The sequence below is a fragment of the Anarrhichthys ocellatus genome, unplaced genomic scaffold, assembly GCF_004355925.1.
Source record: "Anarrhichthys ocellatus isolate YVR2014 unplaced genomic scaffold, GSC_Weel_1.0 scaffold134, whole genome shotgun sequence".
Classification (NCBI taxonomy): Eukaryota; Metazoa; Chordata; class Actinopteri; order Perciformes; family Anarhichadidae; genus Anarrhichthys; species Anarrhichthys ocellatus.
Genome location: NW_022280164.1, coordinates 307,750 through 321,027, shown reverse-complemented (window position 1 = coordinate 321,027; position 13,278 = coordinate 307,750). Strand labels below are relative to the sequence as shown.

The following is a 13,278-nucleotide window of genomic DNA, read 5'->3' as shown; positions in this document are numbered from 1 at the left end:
TTTTTTGATTTTAGCAAATGGCTGCAATGAAACAGAGTGAAAAATTTAAAGGGGTCTGAATACTTTCCGTACCCACTGTATATGCAGCCACACTCGCATACAGCGTATGCACAGGAATGTGCCCACATACACTGAAATATTCATACTTTGTCATTCGGCCCCGTCTTGAACAACTTGTACCTCTGCTTCCTGTGATTGCTTACCGCTGTACCAGCCCTTGTTCTGCACTCGGGTGGTCAAAATGTGGAGCTTCTTTTACCAATGTTACAAAAGCGCCTGAATTTGAAAATAGTCGTGAGATATCAGAGAAAGGCGCAGGGTAAAGGCCATGTCATATTGTATGCTTGTGTACCTCTTGACCTTGATGCTTAGAAATGAAGTGTTTAATGCAGTGTGAAGCTATAAGGGGGGTCAAGACACTTCCAGAGAAAAAAACAACACAAAACTGATTTTTAAAAGCCTGTCATATGTTAGTAATAGAGAATTAGATTGATATTTATAATTCAATATGTTTAACACTACAGGGCTTTTAATTTGAAACACATACAGGACGTATTGAGTTTGTGTTAATAGTATAATCTTGTCACAAAATATTTACAGAGCAACTGGGAGCGCATCAGAAAACAAGGAGACCTAAACATAACCAAGCATATATATATTTTTAATTAACATTGTTAACCGCGCGTTTAAACTGCAACCGTTACCCGAGAGAAAATTGTTTCCCTCAAAACAGGGCTGCACATTTCCAACAGCCATTGTTTCCTTGTGCCCGGTTAAGAAGTCCCAGCAGCGCTCTGTGACATTTGGCATCTTCTACACAGTGATTCAGTACAAGTCACATAGGGGATGAGCAGGGAGGCTGCTGCCTGTTTGCGCTGCTGCAAGCTCAGCTGGACAGCCGCTATTAATAGACGGACTGACTGGCTGAGCTACCTTCAGATGATGCTTGCTCCGCTCCACCCAGCATCAGTCCTCACAGCTCTACCAGCCATCTCACCCTGCAAATACATACACGTACATGTAGGAATGTGTTTTCTTTAAAAAAGGATTTTAAAAAATCCGCTGCAGATTATAGTTGTCTGTAGTGTCAATCAAGCTGGTATTGGCAACCTTTTCTCACTCAAAACTCAAATACCGTCACTTGGCCTGTACCCTTCAATGTCTGATACCGACGTACCCTTAAACGTCTGTATGAGACGAACCGGGCTCTCTTCATGGAAAAGAAAACCCAAGTATATATATATTTTTTTTTTTTATGGCTTAAATATATGTCATCCTCCATATGGTAAGAGATACAACATTATAAAGAGCGGCTGGTTGCCTGGCAACCTCTCAGTGACGATAAGAGAAGAAATACAACCCCCATGTAAAACCCCCACAGATGAAACAATCGGCGCTGGAAGGCAGATTTTGTTACCTTTAGTCAGAGCTTAGCTAGCTGTTTCCAGTGTTTTATGCTAAGCTAACCAGCTTTACCTTCATATTTAGCACGCACACACACGAGTGATATCAATCTTCTCACCTCACTCTTGGCAAGAAAGAAAATAAAGCTTCCAAAATGACAGTGATATTATCACAAAGGGAACAAAACCTTGAAAAAAAGAAACTGTACCGTATAGAATGAAAAAGGACAACTGAAAACAAGTGTACATGTCCCAGCAACTGAAAATGTTCCAAGTATTAAAGGAAAGTGGGCCTTGAAATCTTCAGAAATGAGCTCACAGTTTCTCTCAAGCAATAACTTCAATCTTGCACGTTTTAGCAAAAAGATACATTTCTTTGCAAAATATGACCAGTTTTCAACATTTTCTGTCATGTAGAAAAAGATCAAATGCATCCTTCACGCAGTGAGATGATGAATTATGAAAGTAGCTACTTTTTGGTTGCAAATGCGTCTAAAGCCGTCTCCTTTCCCCTCTTTTGAACTGCCCATAAATGAAGACATGTTTATGTTGAAACTCTGAGAAATCCTTTCAGTAAAGTAGAATACCAAAAAGCATAAAGAAAGGTAAATTAAAAAAAATAATTCCACTTTGAACTTGATGGATGTACTGCGTAAGCTTCTGGAGATGAAACCTGCAAATGCCGTTTGGCCGCTGGGCTCCATGTGTGATGGCACGACAGCTGGCAGTGTACCGGACCCCAAGGACTGAGAGGAGGGACAGGGGCGACGAGGTGGAACAAGAGGGAGGAGGAGGAGGTGTCATCAGGTCTGACAGGCCTCTAGATAAACACATAATGGAAGGATACAGTTGATGTGTTTGCTGGGTAAAACTCTCAAAGAACAAATGAGAAGTAAAAGCACATGAGTCCACTGTGAGGCTTGAGATTTGGGGATCAATTCAAATGAACACTGAAATGGAGACTACAGCAGCTCGGTCAGTGTCCCAAAACCAGCGAGAGCTGCTGATGATGCTGCGATGAATCATTCATCTCGTTGCTAACACAGGTGACGCAGCTTTAGCCCACTACCTCTTTGACCCACTAGCTCTTGGACTGCTCACAGTGATTTGGCGCTTGGGCAAGGAAAGGCACTTGTATACCGTGAGGGAGTAGCGAGTCACTTTAAATCTCTAAATCCAAAAGAATAAAGGTTAACAACATAAATGTAAAAAAGAGACACTTTCTCATCCCAGTCCACATAATGTCCACAAACAATAACAATCAGACCAGCACATGTGCCATATATTTTCATTGTTATGCCTCCATGCCAGCACCAGCTTTGGCCGGAGGAATTATCGTTGTGGTCCGCCATCTTGAAGGTCGTCTCAAAGCTTTTATTTCTGCTCTGAGGAGCGGGGATACACAAGAGCAGCCTTCACGGAGGTCTTTTAAACAGTGGTGGTTAGGGCCAGCTAAGCCCTCTCTGCTGGCCTAAACAGAATCACAAAGTCATAGCTATTTTATAATTGAATAATTTTTCACAAATACACTACATGTATTATCATTTTTTCCCCATTAGCTTATTTTCTCATTGCACAGCTCCTGTCTTCCTCTGTTGCTCTGTATCCAGCCTGCAGCGCTGCTTCCAGTGCAGCTTGTTTTAAGGAGAGCTTTTATCCAATCAGATTCAGCCCCTATTTCTCTATGTAAGGAGAGAGGCCCGAGGTCCTCTAGGTAGACTTTGCAGTTTAAGTGAATGGGGACGATATTGTTGATTGTGATAGTCTTCAGCCAATCAGATCTTTAGTTTGACATGTTGGGCGTATTCTTTGACGTGCCAGAGACTGCTAGCTGGCCTACAACTAGTAAGCATTACTGCAGCTCAGTTTTCAGCTGTGGCACCGAGGTAGCCTGCTAAGGACGTCAGCATTAACGTGCGCTGTGATTGGTCAGTGGGCGAGCACGTGACTAATGTGAAATTTAAGGAAGCTGGCAGAACTTAGTTGGAGTAGTAAGAATTCAAATTGAAAGATATGGAAGAAATTATAAAATTGTTAGGGTTTTTCTTGGTGTAGTTTATACATTTTTTTACCTAGCTTTGTTTTCTTAACACTCAACGGCTGACTCAGCCAGGAAAAGGATTTGTATGAACTGTGTTCCTGGCTGACAGCGTTGCACATTTTATGGCTGGGAATGTGTTTCATTTTAACTGAGCATCTTGGTGTTTGGAGCTATACTATGCTAACCTGAGGACGCCATAGCACAGCAGGACACTACGGTGCTTTTGAAAACTTTTGGAGAGACTCGAGTGGATCTACAGATCAACAAACACGTTCGCAGGGAAACGGAGCTCCACAACCGCAGTCCGCCGCAGTCGGCGGGCAGTCAGAGACCGGTCGCGCCTGCCGCGCCGGCAACACCGGCCGGCGTGGTCTGTGACCGGTGTTCCAACATTTTTCACTAAAGCTTTTCTTTAGTACATTAATGATATTCTCCTCTCCCATCTCTCTTAGACCTTTTTTCAAAACTTCTCTCGCTGACTCGTACCTCTGACAGGACAACAAAACATGATCCCCAGTTTCTTCTTCTCCACAAAATTCACACTTTCCATTATTATGCTTTCTAATAACATAGAATACTGTTCAGACCAGTATGGCCATTCCTTAGTCTTGTCATAATCATCTCCTCTTTTCTAGTTCATCCACTAGAACCTGCACTCCCAACCAAAGGTTTATTTTTAAACAGATATATTCCCTTACTCCCTTTATTACATTCGTTCTGACATATCTTTTTGATTTGTCCCTTAATCACCACTTTAGCTTCTGACTTACTTATATTTACGTTAACGTTATTTCTTCCACTCTTCAAAGCCCTTGTTGCTGCTTTATCCGCCTTCTCATTGCCATCGTCTCCAACATGGACCCACACAAAATTAACCGCCATCCACATTTGATGGATTCTGAATAGTGATTGTAGTATTTCAAACAGTAAATCCTCTCTGCTTCTGGAGTGGCAAAATGTCAAACTCGTTAGCACTGCACATCACTCTGATGCAATTACCACACTCTCTGGCCTGATGTCCTCTACCCACTGTAACGCAATAACTATGGCCATCCTCTCACATGTAAACACAGATAAATCATCACTAAGTCTTTTCCCACACTCCAAATAGAATTCTGGGATTACTGCTGCTGCTGCTATTCTACCAGTTTTAGGGTCTTTAGATCCATAAATCTGTATTTAATTGTGGTAACTGATGTATGACTTGAAGATCTTAAAGACCCCATTACATATTCTTGATGCTTGCTCTGACGTCATGAAAACGTGGGCAACGATAATCTCACGAGAGAGGGGCGGCCGCAGATTTTAGAGCCAGGCGCTGCAGTTGCTCTCCACTGACTGCGTGACCCCAGGGCATGATGGGAATCTTCTGGCTGTCTTCGGATCAAAGAGCTGATTGGCTCTTAGATTTTCTTTAGTGGAAAAGGTGGAAAAGTGAAAACATCCAGTTTTCCCAACAAGGTTTTAGACGCAGATCTATATGCCACACAGCCATAGTCTAGAACTGATCTTGGGCGACTGTGGCTAAGTGGAGCGCAGGGCCGTCCTTCAATCAGAGGATCGACGGTTCGATCCCCGGCTCCGCTAGGCGCATGTCGTTGTGTCCTTGAGCAAGACACTTAGCCCCAAAATTGCTGATCTTTAAGTTTGGATGTCTTTTTATATATTTGACCCATCCCTGTAAATAGGGAGCAGTGGGCTGCTATGAAAGGGGACACATGACACGTTTCAGCCAAGGATCGATCAGTCGACCTTACGGTCACCAGACAACCCACTTAACCCAGTGAACCACAGTCGCCCACCTTTTCCACTTAAGAAAATCTAAGAGCCAATCAGCTCTTTGATCCGAAGACAGCCAGAAGATTCCCATCATGCCCTGGGGTCACGCAGTCAGTGGAGAGCAACTGCAGCGCCTGGCTCTAAAATCTGCGGCCGCCCCTCTCTCGTGAGATTATCGTTGCCCACGTTTTCATGACGTCAGAGCAAGTCTGACGCAAATCTACCCGGCATGCATTGTGCGCCGATCGCCGGTGATCGATTCGGCGCGCGCCTGGCTTATGTTGAACGAGCCTATTATATTTCCTACAATTTAAGCTTCTGCATTTTCCAAATGCACTAGTATTATTCAAACGTATTGTTCGGTTAGTAAGCCTCGTACCAAACGGTTTAATATGAATACGTGTATTATTACACCAATAGAAACAAATAACCGTAGCTCAGTAGGACAACACAGAAGGCCCAGGTATAAAATGCACGGCCCGCCACTGCTTTTAAAGGGCGACACATCCCCTCATTGGATATCACTTATTTGATTGGACGCTGCAGCTGCTGAGGATAGATCTGAAACATCGCAACATCACCAGAGATTCATACCAGATTGAAGACAGATAACAGATTGAACCCAAAATGTACATTTCATTTGTTTTCTGATTTATCATCTGGTTGAAAATATAATAATAAATACAGAATGCATTGTGTGCAAATTCATGTGCAGGTGTTTGTTAAACAGGTAACATGGACAACACACTGCTGCTCTGGCAGTAATAGCTGTGTGATTCTTTACTAGTATTTGTACAGTGCACACATGTGCTGACACAAACTGACATCAAACATCTCTACGGCTGTTTAAGCCGACTGGCAGCTGATCAAGCTGTGATCAGCCGACAATAGAGGAACGGACGTCTCATTTCTCTAACAACATATTCCCTCGCTTCCTCTCCCCTCGCATGGTTTCCTTGAGAAGAAACGTGTATGCAATCTTAAGAGACTTGGAATTCAGCCATCGACTCCAGGATGAGCTGATTCGATTTTAGAGGTCAAAGGTGACTGTCACTGTGACCTTGCGTCCGTCCCATTTTCATATCATCTCAAGAAACGCCTTGAGGGAATTCATCACTCAAGAATGAAGATGCAAATTATGGCATAAATATCTAATAGCATAAAATAATGAAGTGATGACATTCTGGACTGACATGTATGTAAACTACTATTTGACTGGTTGGCAGAGGAATACAACTGTGAGGCGGTATTTTCTTAAAAAAACATTTTGCCATATAAAGACTGGAATGGAAATTCTTTATTAGGAATAACCCCTTGAGATGTACCATCTCATTTTCAAGGGGGGGTCCTCAACGAAAATTATACAATACAAGCACAATAAGACAAAACATTTGACAAAAATAACAACAAGATAGTTAAACGATATCAAATATGACAAAAAATATATAAATATCAAATAAGACATTCAAAATTAGGAGATCAAACTCAAACAGAGCATGAAAATATATCAGTATTTCATAGGTTATAGAAAAGCATTAATGTCAGTGATAGCGTTAAGTAGACATAATTACAGAGATGTCATTATGGACATGCACAACTGACCCTATAAAAAGAAGACAGCGTATTTTTTGAACAGGTGGAAAGCTGATCTGGACAGGTAAATTGTTGACCTCCCTGTGTGAGAAGCTGCTCTGCCAGGGCCCAAACAGAACCACTCTCACGGATGCCTCCATACGGACAGAAAACATTACCATGAGTGCCTTTCACTTATACTCAGCTATTGCAGTGTAAGTGGCACGTTGACCTTTTTTTTTCACGTGCACTCTAGCTGCAGTGCCGTAATGGACAGAATCAAAGTGGTGCAGGACCTCCCCACACCTGTTGGTTTTTGTTTTCTGTTTCAGAACGCCCGAGATGGCATTTGGAATGAAGCGGTCCCTCTCTTAGTAACTCTTCCTCTCTGTCTCTCCCTCTTTCTCCCCCGCAGCTGATTCAGACTCTGAAGAGGCTGGTGAGACCCTCCTCGGTCGACTTCAAGTCCCCACTAGAGCTGTCTGCAGAGGGTAAGAGCACAACATGCGCACCTGCAAAATACTTGCAAACTCACGCGTGCTAGATTTCCTGCTGTCCTGTTAAGCCCTGCGCCCCCAAATTTGGGGGCTCTCGGTACCACAGGCAGTAGCATATACCGTCGAAAAAATGCACTTATCAAGAGCAAATATAATGCATGTATACAGATTAAAAAACAAAGTCTGGGCAACAATATCATGCAAGCCATTTTTTACACCCTCCAAACACAATTCTACACAACTAATATAGTCAACTAGAAGATTTACCACAATATCACGTATTTTTCGCCATGAGTCCGTGAGCTACGCACTCCGGTTTGGGCTACCACGTGAAAGCTAAAGGCTAACCAGCCAAACCGAGATAGCAGAAAGCAATCCAACAACACACAGATTCCCGAGATATCTTCAGAATTTCTCTCCGTGAAACCATAACAGAGAAACAGCCAACAAGCAGCAAAACCACAAACCGCTTTACAGATAATAATCATAACCGCTCCTCACCTTGAGCTGATATTGATGAAGACAAAGCATATTTTCCCGGTCCTGGAGTTAGAACATGTCTTCTACTATATCTAGTTTCCATAATCGTTTGAAGCAAAAATCATAATTGAAATTGAGAGATAATTAACGTTAATGTTAGCGTGCTAACAACATTAGCGTAACTGGCTAACGTTAGCTAACTACATAAGTTAGTTATATTCAGGTTGTATTTTTTAGCTTGGTGTTACTGTTGGATATCGTGGGGCTTATTCAAACTAATGAACACAGTCTATTGTGTCCTGATAATAATCTCTGGCGTACACAATTTCAGTCGTCACTTACTTCTCCAATTTGGGACTGAAAAGGGTCCAATGGAGGAGGTGGGCTTGAGTCTGGACCTTTTTCCTAAATGACCAGTGCGAAAACACTGATATGGTTAAAGTAACAAACTACTAATGTCTAGGACAATAATAATCACAGAATGCTATAGTGGGTTGTGTTAGGTGAGCTCAGGGTCTCTCATTAGGGTTGTGTAATCTTGAATCATTTGTCTGTGTTGTCTCCCCTGGCTGCAGGCAAAGAGATGATCGAGATGTACTTTGACTTCCGTCTGTTCCGCCTATGGAAGAGCCGCCAGCACTCCAAGCTGCTGGACTACGACAACCTCTTGTGACCTGGACCGTGTTCTGTTGGCTTTTCAAGCGGTTATCTCACGTCTGAGCCTACTGTAAGGTGACAGGGCATTTGGTTGAAGGGGCCCACCCCAGGAGGGTCCTGGACGGGGCTCTGCGGCAGAGCTGGAGCGGTTTGCAGTGCGGTTGGGTCTTTTTTCCCCCACTCTGAGGCGACAGGGTGGCCTTTCGTAGATTCAGCCAGCCGTGTACTTTTCCTCCCTTATCCATTTTCACTTTCTGCCTTTCTCTCTGAGAAAAGAGAAATACAAGGGGACGCGAAAAAGGACGGGAAGCGAGGGACTCATCATCCTAGCCTAAATGTGTCAGAAGATTCTAACTAGAGTTAGATTCCTGAGTTCAGAGAGAATGTCAGATAAAGGAGAACAGAAAAGACTCTTCCTTTCCTTGTTTGTTTTTTTTGCCTTCAGCCGACCTATCTGCTCTTTTAAGATGGAGGCTTATTCGAGAATGGAAGTAATTTCTTTGTCAGGTGTGGAAATTATTCACGAGGTGATTAGAGCTTATATGTAAATAAACAAGTGCTTACTGGAGCCTTAGAGAATAGATTTCCAGCATCTGTCGCCATGCTATCATGTGAAAATCTAGACTTATTCAAATTTAGAGTTGTCTATTTAACACAGCTTTTTTTTTTAACAAATAAATGTACTAGTATTTCGTACAGACTGTTGTATTAACTCAGGTTAAATCCCTTGTTTGATATTAAGAATTGTACTCGCTGTTGACAACATACTGTAGAGCAGAATCCAAGGCCTTCATAGCCACTCTGAGTCATCCTCAGCGGACTGTCAGGGATGTCGTATTTTAGCGTGTGCGTGTCTGAAGAGCGGAGTTTTTTTTCTTCTATATTTTCATATAGTCTTTCGAGTTAACTGTAGCCGAACTGAGAGATGTGTCCACGCATGTTTCATGCCATTTTTAGCATTACACTTGACGCTGTTGGAGCCGACACAAGCGGTTCTTTCTTGAGCCGTTGGCCGCTGATCCTTTTTAGCGTGTGTGTTTCCACAGCGTATGAGAGGTCGCAGGCTTTTTACATCGTAAAAAACTATTTTTTGAGTAATTTTGAATTTCTCATTTATGACTTGAATCACTCAAAGTAGCAACGGAGTGGTAGAGGTGATACGTTCCTTAGAGCTATTGTTTGTTTCTCCTCACCACCTTATTGTTGTTTCAGTTTGAATGTAAAAAAACCGCGTTGTGGCATTTCAGTGAAGAATTCATCTCTAATATCCATTTTAAAACATCAGGATAGTTTTGCTAGAGTTGAAATTACGTGTATTTTGTGTATTTTAGCATTTTAAAAAACTGAAAGGTGCACTCCAGCAATTTAGTACTGCACTTCCAGTACGTTGCGATCTATGGGTAAAATTTAAAAAACACTTGATCATCATCTACATTTCCCACGATGCAACTGGACAGCATCTTTTTATTACCCTCCCAGCCTGGTAAATTTCCATGTCTTTCACACTCTGAACATTTATTGCGCAGGCTTTTTGTAAAACATGTCTGAAGCCCGAGCTGAGAAACCCAGATGACATCATCGGACACTACGACATCATCAGGGGTATTTTCTCGATTTTTAAAGTGGACTGAACTTTATGTGTACTAAAATGAATTGGTAGAGTGCCCTTTTAAAGCTTTACCAGGCTGATCCTCCATCACATGAGACTGGGACCATTGTAACCCATTTTACAACAAAGGCCAGTATTAGCCTGTTGCTGCATTATTGGCCTAACCCGCATTTATTAAAAAGTAGTTATATTTTCTCAAAGCAAGGCCTTACCCCATTGTATTGTACAGCTGTACAATATTCACACTAATGATAAATAACTATATATGTGTATAAATGTTAAAGTAACATTGAACGTTTTTGGGGGAGAATGTTGTTTTAAAGCTCATGTCAAATTTGGAACAGTAGACTTGCTGTTATCAGTACCGATTTAAGTGTATCGTCAGATAGGATGAGTGACCTTTGTGGTGCTCCATCTCAATGGTAAAACTCATTGTATGTGTGTGTCCTTGATGAGGAATTTCAAGCATAGTTATACAATGCGTGTCATTCATCCACATATGCTTCCTAACTTTATACCCAAGCTTCCTGTGAATGTGTGCGTCATGACCACGGAGGGCTGAGCGCTTTCACTGCTTATGTCTACATCCATGTGTTGTTGTTGCCTCCTGAACCGTGCAAGTCAACTGAGCTGGAGGAAGAGTTGGAGTGCTTGAGGAATCGGGATGGGGGACTCAGGTGCCAACACTATTCATCTTAATGCATCCATGAGGACGTAGGGGCTCTATAAGGAGAGATTTGGGTCCAAAATGGGACCTTTTAAGCATTTTGAACATCTCCTTATTGCCAGTGACGATGTAAGCCATCCTGTTAAATATGGTTGAAGTTAGTAACTGCCAGGGATGCACGATCCAATTTTTCAGTCCCTACATCTGGGCCTTAGATATCGGCTGATACCGAGTACCGATCCAACACTATCGTTTGATTAATAAGCTGTATGCTTCGCTGTGTGCAAGTGAAATCTTGATTAAGATTGTCGGTGCACCCCTAGTAACCGTCTTAAGACCACTGTTTTATAGTATAACTGCTTCGTACAAAGAGCAATAATCACTGCTTTGGAAGAGTTTGAAATGAAAGGTTGAACTGTTGTATCTGAAATGACTGAATAGGTTTTTGGTCTTGAGCCCTTTAAGTGGATGAAGGACTGAGACACTTTCTTTTTGAATTATCTGGTTCCTGTTATAAGTTTTTTAAGCAATTTTTCTTCTATAAATGATTGTATTACTGTGAAGTATGATTTAGGTTTGTGCCAGTGTTTTGCATACAACTGCTTAAATGTTCACACTGCAGTCTACTCATCGTAACACAAAGTAGCATGCATATCACTGCATCACTGTCAAATGAATTGCGATCATGTTATATAATTATCGTTAGACAATAGTGATATACAAAAAAAATCTAAATTATTTATTTGACATAGTTTGCTAACAATATACTAACAGACCTCAATAGCAGCACAGGTTTAATCGCACCCTCCTGGTTTTTGCTATAAAGAGAACCAACATATAAGTAACATGCTTTATAAGTATAATTTATCATATTTATTAAGAAGTTTTACTGTTCTAATTGGTTGTTGATGCTATTTGCTATTAATGCAAACTCAAATTTTTTTTCTCTGCTCACTTGTTGACTTGTAAATTAAGGATATTTCCATTGCACTCTGCTTGACAGGGATACCCTTTTGTTTGATTTCCGGAGGCTTCGCAGTTTTTGTTTGTTGTATTATTATTAGGGTTAAGCTGCAATCAGTGAAACTCCACACTTATAAATACTGCAAACAAGCTGCTTGCTTGTTTGCAGTATTTTTTACCAACCTCAAAATTAATGTAACGTCCATTCATGTTAAATCATAGAACTTTTTATTTTTGCTCGTGCTTACATTTCTCAAACATTATATCCTGACTGCATGTTTCATGTGAGCATGGACCTCATGGCTTTTGCTGTCTTGTGTGCTCAAATTATCTCTTTTGCTTAAAGGTGCAGTAGGATCTCACCTTTGTAATTGTTATACATTCATGAGTTTGTTTCATGCTGATGTGTACTTGTTTAAACATCACTTACTCTCAAAAACCTTCTTCTGTAGCAATGTACTGTGTATGAATATTGCTGTATGGTTATTTAGATCTGTAAAATGTACACGATAGGGGACACTGCTCAAGGTATTGTCTCTAACAGCTATGGATGTGAATGCCTATTGATTTGCAGCACTGTGGATGATGGAGAGAAACAAAGTAAGATGTATGTGGAGGCTGCTCACTGCTCTGCTCCTTTGTGTTCTGCTGGACTGCAGTCCGCCACTCATCCTGCTCATATAGGACTCCTCTGCTTTCTACTCTGCTGTGACTTTTAGTAAACCCTGATTACATGCCTGCTCGATTGTTGTAACTGCATCTCAAGTCAATGTAATTCATCCTGCTGCTGGGCTGGGTTAAATTGCAAGTTGATTTCCGCTAAAAATTGACAGAAGCTTAATGGATTCCTAATAAATTTCTGATCACAATGGAAACAAAGACCTTACTTACAACATTGGAGATCCATTATCTGCTGTAGAGCTAAACGCTGAGGCTGTGATCACATGAGACGTGCTGAAACATAAAGCATCACTAGTAAACATGAAGCGTGAGCTCAGGCAGTTTAAAATGTTTGACAGCAACTTGCATTACAACTTATAATTAGCACTAGCAAACTGGAGTAGCATAGCCAAGCCCCCAGAAAGCTCGCCAGGCTTTAAAGTCAAATCATGGAACATCTAGGTTTCCTTATTTAAATCATTAGGTCCTCAAAATTGTAAAATGCTCTAACAACCAAATCCAGGGTTGTTTTCGTGCTACCATTAATGTGAACAAACCGAGACAGAGCGTCGGGGAGGCGAGGTTAAAGGAAAAGCTTGTGCGCTTGCTCTATGCGCACAAGGGATCCATATCATTTTATTACTCGCCTCCAACGCTGTATCCACATCTCTTTATATATCCATGACTACAGCAGATAACATGCTGCAAAAGGGACAAACAGGACTTTCACTCAGGAGACTGCTGTTTGTGTCCCGTTTCAAACCAAAACTAAATATTGACTTAATGCTTGTTACCTAACGTTACGCTTCTTTCTTGAAGCTGCGCAAGAAAGTCCGCTATAGGGCAGTTGTTTATTCACGGTTGTCACATTATGTTGTTACAATACGTTATTACGTGAGTGTTTGAACACAAACCATGATCCTTTTTTAAAACTTTAACCAAGTATTTTT

At 41.5% G+C, this 13,278-nt stretch overlaps 1 protein-coding gene across 1 annotated transcript in view; it reads left to right on the top strand.

The window, feature by feature from the left end:
• The window catches only part of nsmfb (NMDA receptor synaptonuclear signaling and neuronal migration factor b), an 86,611-nt gene extending 74,068 nt beyond the window's left edge, over positions 1-12,543 (top strand). The window contains exons 13-15 of the mRNA XM_031877353.1: positions 6,910-7,010; positions 7,156-7,286; positions 8,348-12,543. Of these exons, the coding sequence (XP_031733213.1) occupies positions 6,910-7,010; positions 7,156-7,286; positions 8,348-8,445 (330 nt within the window). The 3' untranslated portion in view covers positions 8,446-12,543. The remainder of the gene's footprint in view (positions 1-6,909; positions 7,011-7,155; positions 7,287-8,347) is intronic.
• Positions 12,544-13,278: the final 735 nt, after the last annotated feature.